At 47.1% G+C, this 21,274-nt stretch overlaps 1 protein-coding gene across 1 annotated transcript in view; it reads right to left on the bottom strand.

The window, feature by feature from the left end:
• The window catches only part of LOC138491790 (leucine-rich repeat-containing protein 46-like), a 383,144-nt gene that overhangs the window by 46,678 nt on the left and 315,192 nt on the right, over positions 1 to 21,274 (bottom strand). Inside the window, exon 6 of the mRNA XM_069618498.1 lies at positions 7,277 to 7,474. Within this exon, the coding sequence (XP_069474599.1) occupies positions 7,277 to 7,474 (198 nt within the window). The remainder of the gene's footprint in view (positions 1 to 7,276; positions 7,475 to 21,274) is intronic.

Raw genomic sequence — 21,274 nt, 5'->3', positions numbered from 1 at the left:
ATCCTGGACGGAAGAAAACACTGGAGCTGCTCAAAAGGTGGTGCTGGTGGCCATCCATGGCAACAGATGTTATAAACTATGTATCTTCTTGTTCTGTATGTATCCAATGTAAAAATACTCCTGGTAAACCAGTGGGCTTACTCCAGTCCCTACCTGTCCCTAACAAACCATGGGACATGATATCTATGGACTTTGTGGTAGAACTCCCCCCAAATCAGGGATATGATACCATATGGGTCGTAGTGGATTATTTCACTAAATTGGCTCTTTTTATTCCCTGTATTGGTTTACCAACTGCTGCTGTTCTGGCTGAACTATTCATCCAACATATATTTCATTTCTTTGGTCTACCATCAGTAATCATTACAGACAGGGGCTCACAGTTTGCGTCACGCTTTTGGAGAGCTTTAACATCTGCATTACTGATTGATGATAGAATGTCCAGTGCTTATCATCCTCAAACTGACGGACAGACTGAAAGGGTCAATTGTACTATGGAACAATATCTGCGGTGTCTGTGTTTGCAATACCAATCGGATTGGCTCACGGTACTGCCGGCGGCTGAATTCGCCTATAACAACTCTTATCATAGTGCCATAGGCACTTCACCGTTCTATGCTCTCTATGGACAACACCCCCGATCAATACCTCTGGATTCCGGTCTATCCTTGGACACGCCTGCCGCAGGCCGTACTTTTCGTGATCTGAAGAGATTACAGAGAAAGGTGAAGCAGCAATTGGAGCAGGCTAAACGACGTGACAAGTTCTATGCCGATGCTCATAGAGTACCCGCACCTGTCTATAAGGCTGGTATGAAAGTCTGGCTGTCCACTAAGAACTTAAGAATTCCAGGCAAAAAGAAATTGTTGCCTAAATACATCGGTCCGTATGTAGTGCTCCAAGTTCTTAATCCTGCTGCTGTACGTCTGGCTTTGCCACAACGATGGCGAGTGCATCCTGTATTCCACGTGTCACTCATTAGGCCATTTTCTGAAGCTACTAGACTGCCTGTAAGGCCTGTTGCTATTTCTGTGCGGGGTTCAGATGAATACGAGGTACAAGACATACTGGATATGAAACTACGTTCTGGTAGACCATATTATCTGGTGGATTGGAAGGGCTATGGTCCCGAAGATAGGTCCTGGGAACCTCTTTCTAATATTCATGCTCCTGCTTTATTGAAGCGCTTTCACACAAGAAGGGGAGAGGTTGTCCCTTTGGGGGATGGCACTGTCATGCATGCTGGACGCTACGCTCGTAGAACAGCTAGACCGTTCTATTCCAAATGGAGGTTATTCGATACGTTACCGGGAAAACGACGTTTGCACTTTTCACGTCGCTAACTTCACGTGACTTTTGCTTCGTCACGTGAACTACGGTATTACGTATTTAAGCAGCGTAGAAACTTCACTCGCTGCTTCTGATCGAATCTATTGGCGTTGTGTAGCTGAACCTCTGATCTGCATCCTGGCATATTTCTACAGCTACTTTTGGGCCTTCAATAGCGTGTGTTCCGCCACACGCCGATTCCTGGAGCTATTCCTTCGCGTGATAATTCACACGCGTTCTCTGTCTTCAAGCGTGGCTGGTCCGGACTGCGGGAATCCTGCCCGCGTGTACATCCACACGTACACTCTGTCTTCATACGCGGCTGGCCCGGACTGCGTAAACCCTGCCCGCGTGTAATTCCACACGCGCACGTTGTCTCTAAACGCGGCTGTTCCGGACTGCGGGAACACCGCCCGCGTGTAATCCCACATGCGCTCTCTGTCTTCAAGCGCGCCTGGCCAAGGCTGCGTAAATCCTGCCCGCGTGTAAAATCCACACGCGCTCTCTGTCTTCAAGTGCGGCTGGCCATGGCTGCGTAAATCCTGCCCGCGTGTAAAATCCACACGCGCACGTTGTCTTCACTCGCGGCTGGCCCAGACTGCGTGAATCCTGCCCGCGTGTAATATCCACACACGCTCTCTGTCTTCAAGTGCGGCTGGCCAAGACTGCGTAAATCCTGCCCGCGTGTAAAATCCACACGCGCACGTTGTCTTCACACGCGGCTGGCCCAGTCTGCGCGAATCCTGCCCGCGTGTAAAATCCACACGCGCACGTTGTCTTCAAACGTTATTTTCTTCGCGGCTGTTTATAACCGCGTGTACTTTGTTTTTCCTTAAAAAGAGCGCTATTTCTAACTCCTGCATCTGTGGAATTAACAGAAGGATTGATCCCTATAGTGGGAAGGAAGCTTTTCAAGGATTATTGGAAGGTGACATTGAACTGAACTTTTGGACGCTATCCTGTGGTGAATTCAACCCGTATCTAGCGTGAGCCTCGTTCCGTTCGGGATAAGTCTCCCTTACTAATTTTCCCTTCCTTGTCGTTTGTTCTTCATTCAAATCCATCAAGAGACTTCTGGATTATTCTACCCTAAACTAAAGGTCAGTGTGAACATTCCTGTCATTATCTAATTCATCATACTCAGGTTGGAGCAGTTATTCATGATACTTTAATTTGTCCTAGGCTGGCTTTCTATACCTTACCCACGCCCTTTCCAGTGATCCATCGCTCTGCCTGTTTTATCAGCCAGAGGGTTGTATCATTTGGAAGGTCTTCAATTGACTTCACAACTATCAAATCGTGTGAACAGGGATCCGGAAGACCCTACCTCCTGTATCCTTTTGAGTATTGTATCCTTTTCAGTTAATACTTTGGTACATTCTGACACCAACGACCGCTAATTGTCAGATCGTTGGTGTGTGCTCCCCACCCCGTGAGTGAGGCATCGGTCACTACTGTTATCTCCGGCCATGGTTTCCAAAAAGACTCTCGCTTGAGAATGTTGTTGTTGCAAGCCCACCATAGAAGATCCTGAGCAACTGCGCTCGGGACTTGCAGAAGATCCGACATATTCCCTGAGAACTGGGACCACTGAGTTCTGAGTGCCCATTGAAGGGATCTCATTTTCAACCTGGCCTCTGGTACTAGGAAAATGCAGGATGCCATGAGGCCGAGCAACCTGAGAAAAACGAAGGCCGGTAGACGTTGGGCATTCTGGAACTTCGTTACCATCTGCTGGATGTGGAGAGCTCTCACTTCGGAAGGCGAGGCTTTTCCCGAGGAAGTGTCCAAGATTGCTTCGATAAACTTGAGCTTCTGGGATGGTATCATGTGGGACTTCTTGAAATTGAGGGAGAAGCCCAATTTGTGGAGGAAGTGGCAGGTGATCAAAAGATGTTCCTGAGCTTGTTCTGGAGAACTTGCTCTGATCAACCAGTCGTCCACGTAGGGATATATGTGAATACCTCCTTTCCTGAGACTTGCTGCCACAACCACCAACAGTTTGGTGAAAACCCTCGGGACGGAGGTCAACCCGAATGGCAGAACTCGAAACTTGTAATGAGAATTGCCAATCGCGAACCTCAGGTACTTTCTGTGCTTTGGATGGATTGGCACATGAAAGTAAGCATCCTGAAGGTCCAATGATACCAACCAATCTTGGAGTTGGAGAGCCTGAAGGATCTGAGAAAGTCACCATCTTGAACTTGTCCTTTCTGAGGAACTTGTTCAAGTTTCTCAAGTCCAAGATGGGTCTCAGTCCTCCGTCCTTTTTTGAGATGAGAAAATATGGGGAGTACCAACCCCTGTTCCTCTCCCCTACAGGTACCAGTTCTATGGCACCTTTCTCTAGCAGGGTTAAAATTTCCTGCAACAGGAGCGGATCTGGAATTCTGGCAGAGTTGGCTCCCGGTGGATGATTCTGAGGCCTTTTTAGAAAGGGGAGACAGTAACCTTGGGCTACTGTTTCCAGTGCCCAAGCATCTGAGGTAATGCCCCGCCATTCCTTCAGATGTTGAGAGATCCTGCCTCCCACTGGTGTTTTGTGTAACAAGGTCTCAGAGGGATTTGTAGGCGGCTCCAGGAGTGGCTGAGGGTACAGATGCCACTCCTGAGGGTGATTTTGCACCTCTTCCTCGTGCTTCACGAGGGAAGTTTCTTTTGCCCCTTTGAGAAGCCTGTCCTCTTCCTCTACCAAAAGAGGAGTAGTATCGAAAAGAACGACCCCTCCAGGAAGATGAGCCGGAATAGGGTTTTAGAGGCTGGCGCAAAGAGGCGCTAAGTGATTTAGCTGCCGCTTTCGAGGTCTGAAGTTTTTCTAAGCTTTCATCAGCCTTTCTGCCAAAGAGCCTCGAGCCATCAAAGGGCATGTTGAGGAGTCTATCTTGCACGTCTGGTGCACACCCGACTTCCTCAACCACGCAAATCTGCGTAGCACAATGCTTGCAGCCATGGATCTGCTGATAGTATCAGCAGTATCCAGTCCAGACTGGAGACATTCCCCATTGCCTCCTTCCCGTCTTTGACTATATTCAGGAAGCCTTCCCTTTGCTCGCCTTCCGAAATATGATCAGCCGCCGCTGAAATACAGTCCCACAGGGTATGGGTAAACCTGGCTAGGGTACAGGTGACATTTGCCGACTTAAGTGCCATACTGCCTGACGTGAAAACTTTACGTGCCCAGGAATCAACTTTTTTATCCTCTCTATCTGGAGGGATAGTTGGATAAGCAGTTTGTTTTGAAGTAGATGCTGCCTGAATGACTAAACTCTCTGGAGTCGGATGTTTATTCAAATATTCAGGATCCGTTCCAGCTGGTCTATATTTTTTTGGAAAAGTACTATGTGCAGCAGCAATAGTCTCTGGTTTCTCCCAGTTTTTCTCCACAGTCCTTTGAAGGACCCTGTGGAAAGGGTGAACAGGATCTTTCTGAGGTCCCTTGACAATTATATCCGTCATGTCATTTTGTTCAAAAATGGGTGAAGTATTACCCCAACCCATATATTGAACTACCCTGGTCATAAGACCCCTGTACCCAGCATCTGCATGCTCTGCAGGATCAGGCTTGGCGAACTCTAATTCTGGGGATGTGTCAATTCCACTGGCAGAATGTAGAGTATCACTCAGGTCTCTCATTCTAGATTCCTGGTCAATAAGTTCCTCAGGAACTTGTCTTGTACCATAAGTAACTCCCAAGGGAGTAACCTTGTCTTCGTCTGAAGCAGGCTCTTCATAAATTGCTGACATAGATTTGAAAAAGTGTGACCTGGGCAAAGGAGTGAATCTCCTTTCTTCCTCTTCCATCTGCTTCGAAGGAATTGGCAAATCCTTCGAAGTTGTCGAAGGGGTCTTCGAAGTCTTCGAAGATGACTTTGATAATGGCGTCAAGGATGTTTTTGGCTTTGGAGTCGAAACTATTGACGCCGAGGGCGTCGATGAAGTCGTCGAAGTCTTCGACGACTTGTGTTTCTTGCATGGCACTGGAGAAGTGCTCGACTCTCGAAGAGTCTTCGACGATTTTATGTGGACTCGAGTTTTTTTAGATTCCTCGACGCTACCAGTCTTTGCCATGGTAGTCTTGGACTTCCCTTTGTCGTCCAATGGAGCGACTTTAGGGGTATGGCTTTTTCAAGGGTCTTTTGAGGGGGTCGGGCCGCGTTCTCGAAAACCTCCATCATCTTTTTGAGGAATTCTTCCCACTTACTGGGAGAATCCGATTTAGTCGAACAACAAATTTCTTCAGTCGACTCTGAAGAAGAAGATGATGATGAGGGAGATCTATGTCTCCTCTTCATTTTTTTCGATGATGACGAAGAGTGTCTCGATCTACTCCTAGATCAAGATCACTTTGAGTGCCTATGGCGATCCGATTCCTTAGAATCAGTCGCTTTCTTGTGTCTTTTTGACATAACCTTTTTTGAGGCCTCCCTACCGACCAACAGTTTACCTCTCCTCTCACGAAGAGCTTTCTCGGTCATTGATTGGCAGGACCCGCAGTCGTCGGTTCGGTGACTGGAACTGAGACACCAGAGACAAATCCGGTGGGGATCGGTGATCGACATCTTAGACCCACAATCTGCACACTTCTTGAACTCAGTCCTGGGTGTCGAAGGCGTTGAAGATGACAACATTTTCTTCACAGAAAATAGAAGTGCGCTGTTCTTAATAGCGAAGCGATCGGAAAAACGGAACTGAAGAAACGGGCGCGGCTCGAGCTATTTATACCATCGGTGACGTCGACAGAGTACGGAGTCTGTCGAGGGACAATCGACGCCACGACCTAGAGCACAGCGCCCTCTGCCGAGAAAAACTTTTTCCGAAGCAGCGAAGCTGGAGATAACGAATTATCACAAGATGAGGAATACGTGGGAGGACACAATCCATTCGAAGGGTTTTTCGTATGTTTTGTAAAGTCACCATAACATTGACCTTGCTAAACATACCACACGGCTACAACCACAACAATGTCAGACTCTACTGTTCTGATGATCCCTATTGAGTGTGGGAATGTGTGTGTGGCTGTCTGCATCCTTGAATGCTTTTTGTCTTGGTTTGATAAATCTATATATTATGTAGTGTTGCCCTATGTCAAGGACAGTTTACTGTAGCAAAAATCATGTTTTTGAGCTAATTAGAATACCCACTGTGCATTGCTCAGTGGCTTTGAACTTGAGGTGAACTTCCAGCAATGGCTACTCGGGGGCGCTGTGGCATGTGTGACTTACCTAAATTTGCTATCCTACTCGAATTTCAAGTAGGTTTATTAATGCTTTGTGTAAACCGCCATAACATTGATGGTGTTTGCTGACTATACCACGCTCATGGGGGTGAAATGCATTTGTGGTTGTCTGCACCCTTTATAGATAGCTGTTGGTTGATTAAGCTATGTATAACATCGCCTACCCTTTGTGACAAAACAATTTACTCGAGCAAAAAGCATACTTTGGAGCTAATTTGCATACCCACAATGCATTGCCCAGTGTCTTTGAAGTGTGGTTGAATTTCCAAGAATAGCTATTAGGCCGCAATGTAGCATATATGATTTAGCTCAAATGGACTAGTCTACCTTATTACAATATCAAGAGAAGGTTATGCATATGGGCAGCAATTTAAAAACACTAATTTTCATGGTACATTTCTAACTCTTTAACAGCACCCATTTACACGTGTTCTGCCATTTCTAATTGTTATCGGTATGCAGCAGATGCGTTGCAGTTAGTGTCTCTTAAGTCTTTCTTGAAGTGGCATTCAGATGTTGCTTTTGAAAGAAAAGCCTGTAGCCTCTTCGGGGAAGCTGAACCTTCCATTTGCATAGAGCTTGCACTGCACACGTCCAAAAAGAGGAATGCAAGCCGATTCTCCTGCATGGATTTACCCACTGCACCCTGTAGCAGCCGGTGTCACCTGCACTACATTAACGAACGGTGCAAATGAAAATGTGGGGACTTACTGCAATCTGTAGTCTTCTTGGAACTCGCATGGATTGGTCTTCAATATGAGGGATTCCAGGCCTGTGTTCCTCAAGGCTGAAATTCCACTGAGAGTTTCAATGTTATTTTCAGCCAGTGAAAGGTGCTGGATTTGCGGCATCTTTGGCAGTTGGTTGAAGGAGGTGAAGTGATTTTTGCTGACATTTAATTCTCTGCATCTGCAAGATTGAAAGGCAGGTCAAAGCTCACATACATGGAATTTGATAACGTGCTAATCAGTAATACTGCAAACTCATAAATCCTCCTGCCATTTAAATCTAAAATTTAACAGGAGACTTTTTACTTTGGACTTATTGCCCCACACTGTGAAGCAAAACCTCCAGAACATTCCCAATACATGATTTCTATTTGATCTTTAAAACAACATCATCATTTATGCTGGACAAAATCCCAAACAGAAACTTCCTAAACACTTTTGATAAACGTCTCTTGCACACTTAGTTAAAGTTGTCCAAATGAAGGACGAAGTTATTAAACAGTAAGGATAGCCCGTAAAGAATGTACTGTAAGCAAGAAAGAAGCATACCAAACGTTGCGAAATGAAATTCTGCTCCCCAAGGGGGAGACATTCTGGCCCTCATTTTGAGGTCAGCAGACTTTTTGAAAGACGCATGCAGTAACTATAGTTATAATTCATAAAATCCAGAAATACTGTATACATCAATTTTAAACACTCTCATAATTTCTTGTAGTGCATTTTCACCCTTGTTTTAAGAATGGTTTGTGTACAGTAGCAGATCATATGATTATTATGGTATTTATTGAGCGTGGAGTACTTTACAGAGGTATACAACAATACAGATACACAGCGGAGTGCTTTACAGAGGTAGACATGCATTAAGGAGCGCTTTTCAGAGGTAACAACAGAACACATATACAGCGGCGGGTAGTATACAGAGGGACACAGAGGAGGGGTACAGCTGTACAGGGTGGCAGGGAGGAACGGGCAGGCGGCGTCCAGCGAATCTGGTGGTGCGGGTTGGTGACGTGATGGCCTGAGTGTTGAGGAGGACAGACTCCTAGAAGACGGGGGTCGTGAGTTACTTTCTGAATTGTAGGAGCGTGGGTGTGAGTCTGATGCTGACAGGGAGGATGTTCCATAGTCTTAGGGCGTAGGTAGAGAAGGCTTGTTTCTGGTCCTTTGCTTTTTGCAGCAGCAGATTTCAAGTCTGCACATGTCCTGGCTTCTGCTGGTGCGCTGTCTGCCAGGGATGCTGATTTTCTCTGCGAGGTAGCCGGGTGACTTGAAGGCAACTGCCTTATAAATGAGGCAGCAAGACTTGAAGATGAATCTTGCCTGCTGTGGGAGCCAGTGAAGGTTGATGAGGGCCGGGGTGATGTGGTCATATCTGCGTAGACCCTTGATGAGACGTGCAGCCGCGTGTTGGACACTTCTCAGGGGCACAAGGGAGGGAGAAGGGCATTGCCCCCATCCACGTGGGAAAGGACCAGTGCTTGAATGGTGGATCTAAAGCTGTCCGGAGGGAGGAAGGGATTGACTTTCCACAGGAGGGAGAGCTGATACCAAGCTGTCTGAGTTTTCTTAGTTTTGTGTGTCTTGAAGGAGAGGTGTTTGTTGATGTGGAAGCAAGTGACTTGGCGCAGGAGGTGAGCTTGGGTGTTGTTAGGAAAGATTTCATAATTGTAGGTAACTTTCCTTCCATGTGGCAATCCCCAAACTTTTTGCTGTTGTTTTACACCGTGATCTAGACTTTACCAGAGAAGCGCAGCCTTCCGCCGCACTCCTCTGGGCTTTCGCTCCATTCTTACGGGACATGCCCTTAAGACAGTCAGTACCGGGAGACTTTGTTTCCTTTAGTCCTTTCCTCATGTTGCAGCTTTTGAGCAACATGAAACAAGAGTGCACCGTAACTTACATTACCGCGCTCTTGGGTCTCTAGTCATTCCAATGGCTCTAGAAACTCTCGCTGGACTCATCATGAAATGTGCAAGTGTGTCACGGACGGGACTGGTGGCAGCTATCGCTTCTTTGGGTTTTGAACCCCTTATTGCCATGTTAACCGCGCATCCTGCATTTGGCCCAAATGGGTGGCCTGGCCTCCAAAATGGCCATGCCACGAGGTTCTTTGTCCTGTCCGCTGACCGTCTTGCCCCTTCACCTTCCCCCAGGTCGAGCCGACCCGGGGCAGTCCTTATTTGGTCATGCACTTTCCCGCGAAACACAACACTTTCGTGGGCTTCTGCATGCCTTGTGTGTGCCTCCAGGATGTGGGCTGGGATGTCTGTTCCCAATACACATCCTGGGTGCCAGAGAGTATAGAGTGTCCTGAATGCCTGGGACCATTGTAGTCCGTGATAGGTCCACGTATGGTGTGAGTGTTTGTGAGCGGATCTCCCATTGGGCCCTATCCGTTTTGGCGCAAAGGGAACTCTGGATAAGAGGAGGCTGAAAACCCCACTACCAGGTCAATCTCCTGAGTTCTCATGAACAAAGGATAAGGAGCCAAGTATCCTGCAACTAAGAAGCTGAGTCGAGAAATCACTGGTGACCCGCTGAAGGTTTGGCACCCTGCACTGCTGTCGTCATGCGAGAACACTCGGCCTCTGATCGAACGAGAAGGTCTGCAAAGGCGCTTCGACCCTTTAGAATAATGGGAACAACTATTCTCGGCATCTTCACCAAATCCTGTACGTAAACCTTCGGAAGCGTCCCTGGGCCATCCAGTGGACTGACCAGCCTACACAGGAACCTTGCTCCATCACCGCCGTCTGGCTGCTGCTAAATTACGAGTCCTCGGCATTCTCACACGATTCGTACACTTGGCGTACACTTGGCGTTCCCAGGTGAAGTGAGACGTGTGCTTTGGGACCGGAATACATGCGGTTGCCGAGTTGCCCTGCTGTGGTAACAATTCTGCGCATGTTTGTCGCATTTGGGACACCTCGACCCTGACTCCTGCTGTTGAGGAATCTACACAGTGTCGAGACATCCTGCTGATCGCATCTGAACCTGCCAGTACCGAAACGGAACCGTAGAAGCCTGGGTCTGCCTGCATTGGGGACTGGTGAGTAGTCAATACCCTAACCGGTCGCCCTCCGCAGGAGCCTGTGGCTTTCCATCGCTATCGTAAACAGCAACCCTTTTCCGCACTCGCGCCCTGCTTCTGCCCACAAGTGGAGGCCGCACATCATCGTTTTGTTCACCTCTCTGAATTGCCTGAGTTCCCTCAAGAGACTCCCCTTTGCCCGTTGGCACCCGCATATGCAGGTACTTTTGAGCACAAGGCTCCACTCTTCGTAGGGCTCGGACTTCCTTCTAGTTAGGTGGCCTCTGATGTCGAACTGGGTCTAACGATTACTTGCACTGCCTGCTTTCCTCCCCATCTAGGTGGTCTGCATATTTCATGCTTCTAACTCTTTAGACCCCTTGGTCTTTTATATATATTGTATTGCTTGTGATGTGTTGGTTTATTGGAGTTTTACCGTGATTCTTTACTATGGTCGATGTTACAAAGGCCTTGTAATAAATGTATCTACATTTTAATATAACACCTGTCTGGAGTAATTTGTAAGCGTCCTTGCTTTGTATGCTCATTGCTGGCTTGCAGTCACCCTCACCACTCTTGAGACCTAGTCTTGACCGCCGCCATCGCTACCCTGATTGGTCTGGCTTGTCCAGAGGTTACCCTGTTCCAAGAAACTGGGCTGGCCTGCTGAACCTCTGCCCCTCCAGGACAGAGTTCAGAAATCCATCTTAACAGGTGTGAAGCTCTCAGGGTTCATGGTTGATAGTCAGTGTTGTGAGGCAAGTGCCTTTACATGTAAGGGTTAAGGGGGCAAAGTTGTAAAGGGAAGAATAGGAGGAGCCTCAGGGAGGAAGAGGTACCAGTAAGATTAATGTATAGATTACATCAAGACGGTTGTCCGTGTCCTCTGTTTCCGTCATCCATGGGCCTAGACTTCTAACAGTCAGGTCTGTGTGTCTGGGTGTTCGGTGTTGCTGGTGAGGAGTAGGAATTCTGTCTTTGAGTTGTTGAGCTTCAAGTATGCACTGGACATCCAATACTGGATAAACAAATCATAAACTTACTTTCCAGTTTTTAGTAATCTAGAAAAGGGCAATTCTGTAACCCTTATCTACATTACCCTCACTGGAAGTCCCGATGCACATTGTATTCCCTGCATGGAAGGGAAGTGCCTGCATTTCACTTCACTACAGGAACACAATGTTTAAAAGGTTCAGGGGAGTTTTGACAATGTTTCCATCCACCTTCTGAACTGGAGGAGTTAATATTAGGAATATCACTTCATAATCAGGAGGTATTTACACATACAGTATTCCTAGAAATACCACAACAGTAAAACAAACGTGCCCCTTTCACTAGAAGACCATTTCCCTGACATTATAAGCCAAACCATTTGTGAAATGCTTCAAAGGCCAGTTAAAGGGGCTCCCCTACCTCTGCACTGCTACTTGGTGAAACCCAGTCAACCACAAAGTGCTCTTAAAGGGATAGAGGAATCCTTCCCTCTGAAAGTCAGAAGGGGCAGAACAGGGTTCGAACAAGGTGGAATTAATACTGAAAGAAGCAATCAATGGGTATTGTCAAATGACATGTAAATAGGTGTGTTTGAAATGAAAAGAAGAATTGATAGAATGGTAACTAAAATAATTTTTCCACAAAGGTTGGAGATTAAAAGATGGGGCTACCAGAAAATGAAAAGATGATCATAAATGAAGTTGTGGTGGATCACCACCAACACAAAGACAAAAATCCAATAGATGAAAACGTGTATTTTTCTCAGGGTATAATAAGAGTAGGGGCATTTCCTTCTTAAGACGCTAGTTCTCCATCTTTCTTGCTGGACTCTTTCCCTCAGTTGGCCCTTGCTACGGCTGGTAATCATTATTTTATTTCTCACAGTTCTAGCTTCTTCTGCATTCCTTGTTTACCTATCTCAGGATAAATTGTCTTGTATGCCCTTCTCTTTTAGATAAGATTTACCATAGGCTAGTTCACAATGGTTCTCCTCAGGCCTCCCAGTGCAACACCCTTTGATTCTAGAACCACCACCACCAACAGTATAACCTTCTCTCTGATTTGCTTTTTCTCTCTCAACACCTCTTGGGCCATGTTGGGGAAGGGGTGAGGGTGTGGAAGGAGGAGCAGGCCTTCCATTTCCAAAAGACAAACCAGTTTGCTTCTCTTGGAGCTTGTCAATGGCCCACACTTTACCATGTGAAGTTTTAGATCCACAAATCGTTCTCTCTTCGCATCTTTTGCTACATTGGGGAGTGCAGGAATTCAACTCCCAGCTCATAGGCTCACATTTTCTTCCACTATTCATTTTGAGCCTCATTGGGATGCGACCGGACACCAACTCCAAGTAAACACTTCAATTTGGTTCTCGTGAGTCCACTCAACACCAGATGTTTTGCCTTGTGAAGTGTTAGACTCACAACGTATAATAAATAACTCTCGTTAGTTTGCGTACCCATTCTCATGGCCTTACCACATTGGGAAGTGATTAGCGATTGGACTACAACTCCCAAAAAACTGTTTACTTTGTTTCTTTTGATGCCTGTCAGTGCATCTTGATTTGCCTACAATACAACCTCCTTTCTTACTCTCTTGTGTGTCCCTTGTGCACCACATTGAGGAGTGACCAGACTCCAACTCCAAACATACATTTCTCTGGAGCTTTCCTTTTGTGCATCAGTGCTCCTTCCACTCCAATGCAGAGTGTTGGAATCCCAACTCCCAGTGTGCTACTAGTAGTGATTTTCTTCAGTCTCAGTGCTTCTTGTGCTGCAGTACACTATCCCCACTTATTCCTCCTCAGACATTTTCTCTCTGTTCACTTGTTCCTCTCACACTCAACATCATTCTTTACATCAGCTCTTGCCAGCATTCTCAATTTTTTCACTCTGGGTCTGGCTGCTTCAGTTGTCTTGTAGATCAAGCAGAGCATTAGAGGGATAACAATTTCCCTCTGCCATGTTTTTAGCGTCTTATCAACACAGAACCGTTTTCCATGTACATCTGCTTGCCACAGCTCTTTGCTCCCCTTTTCTTTCTTATCTGGCTGTTTTTCTTCACACCACAAAGCCAATGACTCGAACACAGCGACAACGGACCTTTTCAGATCGTCCACTTTGATTTCTCAAATGACATTTCAGCACAATACTTAACCTTCCTTTATCTATGTTGCATAGAAAACCTGAGGCCAATTTCCTGTCTGGTGGCGTGAGTGGTAGCCTTGCATTCACAATGCCAGGGACCACCCAAGAAACCTTCCGGAAAAGTCCCAGAAACTCGGATCACACAAGCACGTCAGAGATCGGGGCATATTTCGGGAAAAACACAGATAACTCCCTGCCCCCCACGAGGCACCTCTCACAGAGTTTTCCAGCAATGACCCAGATGATGCCAACATTCATTTTCCCACGGGTTACCATTACCATACAATGCTATTAAAGCTCATTCATTTTGGAACCCAGGACGTTGGGCTGGGAGACAATGCATGCACTTATGGAAAGAGGTTGCATAGCTGCCTACATTCCCAGTTCCATTTGGGTCTCTTCGAATCGTTCCGTTTTTTTCTTGCAATTGAATTCCAGAGCTTTTAGTTTCGTTTTTTCCCATTGTAAGGGTGGGGGCTACAAGTCTCAGCATGCAGTGCGAAAAAAACCAAACAGGAGTGGCAAGAAGAGACCTGCATGGAACTTGGAAAATTGGAAACTATGTCTAAGGCATTGAGGCAAGAGCCCCAGATGGCCGGGGGTGCAGCCCCGGCCCTTGGGCACCAGCCTACCACTCAGGAGGCCAACCCAGCGGCATTCCCCAGGCATGCCCCGGCGGGGCACCCGTCCCTCCCTAAAGGTAAAAGCTCTACCACTCACAGGGTCGTGCTCCAGGACAGCCAGGGGTGTTGTCCCGCCCTTTGGTGCCTGCCTCGATTGCCACACTGTTCAGCAGCGGCCCTAAGGCACCCATGCATAGTCACAGTCCTTGCCTGTAGGGAAAAACTCTATTGCTCCCCGACCTGAACTCCAGGGCGGCCAGTGGGTCTGCCCCCGCCTTTGGGTGCCTGCATCCCAAGCGGGTCAGCTGCCATGCTGCCCAGTGGAATTCTCACCGTGCCCTGGCCCTCCCCAGAGGGAAAAGCTCTAATGCGCACTGCCAGAGCTCCAGGACTGCCGGGGGTGCTGTCCCTGACCTTGCGCACCTGCCTCCCATGTGGGTAGACTGTCCCCCTGCCCAGTGGTGGTCCCGGTGGGGACCCCTTCCCTCCCTGGAGAGAAAATCTCTAGCGTGCAACAGCCAGAGCACCAGGATGGCCAGGGGTGCTGCCCCCATCCATAGGCACCTGCCTTGCATGTGGGTGGGCCATCCCCTGTCCAGCAGTGGCCTCGGGGGAACCTTGGTGGGGCCGCCATCCATCCCTGGAGGGAAACCTCTAACGTGGCCCAGCCTAAACTCGAGGACGGCAGGAGTGCTGCAACCGCCGCTGGACCCCTTCCTCGCATGTAAGTGGGTTGCCCCACTGCTTAGCTGAGGTCTGTGTGTGCTTCAAGGGCCTGCTGGACATTTGCCAGGGGCCCTTCCCAACGAGCCCTTTACACCCAGGCCCATTTGTACGCATGGCAATACCAGATGGCCGCTCTCAGAGCAGGCCATCTGGCGTTGGCCATAGGAATGAATGCAAGGACCAGGAGGCCGGACTGCTCTGGAAGTCTGGATGGGAGCTTGAACTTTGAACTTTTCCTCCAGTTGGGTCTATAAGGGGGCTGGACACTTTTCCCCAGACCTCCACATCTCTCAACCGGGGTACACAGATTACAAGAAAGCTTAATCACCTTCCCCCAGATTACTGTACTCTATGGGTCCTGTCTGCACTCCACTTGCTCACTGTCCCATCCGGGCTCTGTGCCAAAACACCCTTACCCCCACCAACAGGGCCAATGGCTGTTCCTCATCATATACCAGCAGAGCCGGCCTTCACAAAGTCTTTGGTGCTCTTCCAAGAGGCCTATCTTTTTGGGGCCATCCTCCTGTTTGTAGCCTCCCTGAGAGCACTGGGGGATTGTCCAGCCTCTGCCAGGAGGCGAGAGTGCCTTCCCACCCAGGCCGATTGGAATGCACTGCTCTACCAGATGGCTGTGCTCTGAGCCCAGCCATAAGGTAGTTGGCAATTGGAATGAATGCAAGGAGCAGATAGCTGGCCTGCTATGAAAGTCCCGATGGGAGCCAATTCAAAGGTTTTCTCCAAATGGATCAATATGGAGGTTTGGCACGTTTGCCTAGACCTCTCCCACTCTGTTACCCATGGAACACAGATTACAAGAAAGCTTAGTCACCTTCCTCTGGATTATTGTAGAGAGTGTGTAAGGGTCCTGTCTGCTTTCCACTTAGTTCTCACGGCCCCGCCTGGGCTCTGTAGAAAAACCACAATACCGTCCACCAAGTCAGAACAAGGTCTGTTCCCCACGGTTTGTCCCAGCAGAGCCGGTCTGACGGGGGCACCCTACCAGTCCACACGTGGTCAGATCAGAGAGGACAGGGTCAGTTGATGCTAGGCCTTTTCCCGTTTTTATCTCCCGATCTGCGTATCGATGCTCAGCGTCTTTCTTTGCCACTCCAGTACATGACCTTCATGCACGATGTTGCATACCGAGATGGGCCACGTTCCATGAATTGAACCGCACAATTTAATCCTCATGCAGCTTACTACTGATTGGGGCGTTTGTTCATGAGAGATTGGGACCTGCTTGGTTTTTATTGACAAGCCTACTAATTCATGTCTGTGTGCTGTGGCCTTGACCCGACATTTGAAGTAATCATATGACGAGGTCCCACATTTGGTTTGAGAATATGAAAACTGTGGGTTTTAATATCAATTGGCTTAACAATCTAAGAATAATATTCACCTTAGAATGACCCATGAATAATCAGCATCGGCTATTACTGAGTTGAACTTCGTGGCATCCAATCTATTTTGAGTGCTGCGTCCTGAAGAAGACGTGCATCAGCCGGTTTTCGACTAGAGGCATTAATTTGTCGAAACTACCAATTTAAAGATGTACTAGGTTGACAATATTGGTATTTACCACGGTTGTCCCTTAAATTTGTAGTTGACTTCATGCACTTCATTTGATATGATGTTTAGTCTCTATGCTCTTTTAGTGATGTTTGGCATTATGAATTGCCCTCAGACTTGACAACTTTAAATTTTGTATTAGTTGCTATACCAAGCGATTACATACAATTCATGTTTGATTGTGTACTTTAACTCCTGGCAGTGTCATGAGTGACAGCCTCCGTTCACGTGATCCCCTTCACTTGGCAGGAGGTTTGCCACACTGGCACGTGTCTTTGACCACACATTGGGTCTTTATAAGGAATCTATTTGCACTTTACCTTTTTCATTATGAAAGCCCAACATGAATTACGGGTGGAATTTCGAGATTTAATATGTTTTTATCTATGTGACATTAATAAAATGTGTTGTATTGATTACATGTTTCTAGCGATGTTCTGATTTTGCTTTCCCCTCAGCCGTTCATTTTAAGTCTGTTTAATATTAATTGATTTATTCTGGGGTGTTCCGCGTGGCATGACATTTTGTTTCATGATGCTAGGCCTGGCACCATGTGGTGATATAGGCCCCGTAAGCCATGTCATTGCCCCTTCTCTACCGAGCATATTTCCCAAGCAGTTCGGAACCTCTGTCCACGCCGGTGGTGGCTATCCGCAATTCCCCTCTGGCTTTAGGTTGTGCCTGGGCCCAGCTTCTCCCTCCAACACACACCTTTGTGGCAGAGCAGGCTGGGCCACTGGCGCGGCTGACCAGTGCACCCACCCCCAAGCGTTTGGGCGCGCTTTGACGTGCAGGTCCTGCAGACCACCGAGGGTGTGAAGGCTGCCCTCTTCCGTTGCCACATTCCAACAGGTGGGGACCTGGTTGATCCTGCCAGTAGCATATGCTTGTGTCAAAGATAAACCCATGCGCATGTAAGTACCCACGGCCAGTACAGTAAAAATGTGAATGGCTCATTAAATCAGTTTTGGTTCCTTTGTTCGCTCCATCCATTACTTGGGTAACTGGTCATTCCAGAGCTAATACATGCCGACGTGCGCTGACCTCCTGGAATGCATGGATTTATCAGACCAATCTGGTCTTGCCCGGCTGCTTTGGTGACTCTAGATAACGTTGGTGGATTGCACGTCCCCTTGATGGCAACATTTGATAATACTCTCCGTGCCTACCATGGTAACCAAGGGTAAAGGGGAATAAGGTTTCGATTCCGGAGAGGGAGACTGAGAAAAGGCCACCGCATGCAAGGAAGGCAGCAGGCGTACACATTACCCACTCCCCATTCGGGAGGTAGTGACAGAAAATAACAATACATGACTCTTTGGGGGCCCTTTAATTGGAATGAGAGCACTTTAAATCTTTTAATGATGATACATTGGAGGGCCAGTCTGATGCAAGCAGCCACAGTAATTCCAGCTCCAATTGTATATTTTAAAGTTGCTGCAGCTAAAAAGCTTGTAGTGTGCCACAAAGTCAGCTGCTGCTTGTCCAGTCCTTGCCTCTCGGAACACACATGATGCTCTTTACTGAGTGTCCTTGTGGCCAAAAGCGTATACTTTGAAAAGATTAGAGTGTTCAAAGCAGGTCGGTCGCCTGAATTCTATTTTGTTGGTTTTCAGAACAGGGGCCATGATTAAGGCACGGCTGGGTTCATTATTATTGTGATGCTAGAAGTGAAAGCATTTGCCAAGAATGTTAGGCCCAGCGTTCTGCCTTGGCCGATGACTAGCAGCTGCCTTAGAACTGGTGCAGACCAGGGGAAACTTCCACTCACCCTGGATGCACCCTCAGGGGTGCAGGAGGACCAGTGTGCACGCTTTTCTCCTTCTGGACAGCTTTGCAGACCAGATTGCCTTGGCACACGAGGTGGCAGAGTGGTCATGCATGCCCCGCCATGGGCCCTAGGCCTCTTTGGAGGGCAAAGCTCTAAGGTGTCCTGGCCAGAGCCCTGCATGGCGGTCTACCATCCTAGTCCTTGGGTGCCATACTCCAACGTGGGGCATCGTCCTCCTAACCCAGCTGAGTCCTTGCGCATCCTGGCAGGGGCCTCCGCCCTCTATAGAGGCCAAAGCTCTAAGGCGTCAAGGACAGAGCGATAGATGCCAACTTTCCCAGATCCATGCGGGTCACTTCAAGCTGGTCCTAGTTTTTGCTTCCAATTGCATGCTGGAACGTGTAGTTTCGATTTTCTCAATGTAACAGAGGGGCTACAAGTCTCTGCATGCAGTGCAAGAAAATAAAAAACAAGACTGACTTGTTGGAAGCTATAAGGGTTGTGAAGTATTATTTTTATGACGAACTGAATGGGTTTTACAATGAACTCATATTGAAGAAAAGGCATATTACCATTGCCAGAAAAATACATTAATGATTTCTTTAAACAAGCTCAAAGGATTCAATATGACGCAACCGTCTTTAATGAGAATTATTGTATGAACAAAAATAGTGAGAATATTGAACTTAATGAAATACACAGTTGGACTGTTAAGTAGTAAATGCAGAATGGACTTTTATGATTTACACTGTGAAAGTCGATGGATTGCAAGCCGCAAGCCAACAAACGGCATACCGGATCATCTAACAAGAGGACTGCATTTATTATTTCAATTGAACATTCTGGGGCAGATTCTCGAAACTTTTTGGAGCAATTGATGAGATGCACTAATGCATCTCACCACCGTCAAAAAAGAAGATGTGACAACATTTTAATTTGCCCTTTTTCATCTCCTTTATTTAATTGCACAAGCCAGTGGGAAATGTGTGCATTTTAAAGTGCATTTTAAAATCACACACGCTTTAAAATGAGCAGAAACATTCCCATGCGCATGTTGACACATTGCATGAAAGGATCTTTCCTGAACATGTCATGCATATTTCCTTTAAGTGGATCATCAGTGGTCTGAAACACTGCTGTCCCGCTTGCATTTCTATCAGTGTGAAATGCACTCCCAGCACCAACATCGGTGCTAAGAGAATTCATAGATTTGTGTCTGGGGCTCTGAAAAAAACGGTGTTCTTCTTGCAATGGAGTGCACTCCTTTTTGACTACATTTATAATTTTTCGGTGAGTTCTACCAGGTGACCCCCGATACATTTTTGGAGGCCACAGTGAGATATCTCTGCAGTTCGACCGAGGCATGGGTAGTCCGTTGGCCAGTCCTAAGAGCTTGAGACTGGGGAGTCTCTGTGGACGCCACTTCCCAAAGATCCATCTGGTCCGGCGCTGCCTTCACTCTGACTGAAGTACAGGCCTTTAAAGGGAGACTCCAAGGTCGAGAGATGTGAAGAATTTCCTAAAAGGATACGCGGGTACCCATGCATGAGTAGCACTAAGGGCGGGAGGGAAACTTTTTCTGGTATATAGTACGCACCCTCATTAGTGGTGAAGAGGGCGAATGACCGTAGTAGTATGAGATGTTAGTTCTGGCGTTCCGATAGGGAGCAGGTGGACAATGGCACATCTGCAATAGAGCAGGGGGTTTGCATAGTAAGTGGCAGACCTTGTTAGACAAGAGTTGCGCATAGTGCAGGCAATTGGAATAGTTGCATCATTTTTATTTTCTTTGGGTAAACATTATTTTGTGGTATATATGTGCGCACATGTTTCACGAGTAGCAGCAGTTTGTTTTTTAGTATTGTGGAAAGTGATTGTGATGTTTGTCTTATGTGGCTGTGGACAAAACAGAAGAGCCAGAGCCGAAATAACTTGTAAATAGTGCAATGCCGCATAGCATGAGTAATTGATGCGGTCGAGCAAGAGGATGAGTAACCGCTTTTTCTAACGTACTAACATAGGGCCTTGTTGTTAAGGTGGTGGGCCTGTAGAGAGGGCCATTTCTGTACTAATACGATATAACAAGATAGGCCTGTGGAGGAGGCCATTGTGTGCAAGCATTGAGTGCGAGGTGTGAAAGGGCGGGGCCTGCCGAGAAGGCCCCGTAGCGAGTGAAACTAGGGCGATCGAGCAAAGTGGTAAGTGTAAAAATTGAGCGAGTGGGATTGTTTGGAGAGGGAGTGAGAGTTTAATAGGTTTAAAGTAACAAGGGAAAGGAAGAAGTAGAGAGAGAATAATATTTCAATAGAAAAGGATAAGGCAGAGACAATGACGTCCTATTGGATGGATGCTCCGTTTTAATCACATTTGTAGGCAATTGCCTAATATCACGATAAAATATTGAAGTACCATTTTGAGTGGATACACAGCACAGTGGGCAAGTGTTATAAAGAGTGGCCCGGAGATGGAACTTTCGATAAAGACATTATAGAAAGTATGTATTCCTATTTGACAGGCACATACAAAGGAGCAAAGCTTAAAAAAGAGATAGGACATTCTAGGGCTTTGGAAAATGTACTAAGAGAAGGAAAAAGAGACAGGGAAAGGCAAAGAGGAGGAGGAGGACAAGCAGGGAATTGCACCGCCCCCTCCCTATATGAAATACCTGTTATTAAAACCAGTCGCAGGCTATACGAATCCTAAATGAGTGTCTCAAGACAAGGAATTAACACATAAAAAGAAGGAAGAGGGCGACACGAGCACTGTCAGCAATGACAAGAAAGGGAAGAGGAAATATTGAAATTACATAAAAAAGAGAGCACAGCAGCAACTTGACAGTGTGTTCAAGGCGGCAGAAAAAAAGCAATGGAAGAAGAAATAGAGGAGAAAGGAAAGGAACACGCGAAGGTAGCCAACAAACAGGGGTGGACATCAGGACACATAAAGATTAAGATAGACAAATGGGGATAAGACCCGGACCATAGTGAAACTGATATGGCAGATGAAGGGCACACCCTATTGGACTGGGAAGACAGCAGTGACAGAGATCATGGGAATGACAACATAGAGACACACAGTCTGACAGACAAGAGAAGGGAAAGGAGAAGAGATGAGCGATAAGAGG

This window comes from Ambystoma mexicanum, chromosome 10, assembly GCF_040938575.1.
Source record: "Ambystoma mexicanum isolate Mex_15411 chromosome 10, UKY_AmexF1_1, whole genome shotgun sequence".
NCBI lineage: Eukaryota > Metazoa > Chordata > Amphibia > Caudata > Ambystomatidae > Ambystoma > Ambystoma mexicanum.
Note: the sequence above shows the minus strand (reverse complement) of the source record. Positions and strands in the feature narration are given on the sequence as shown.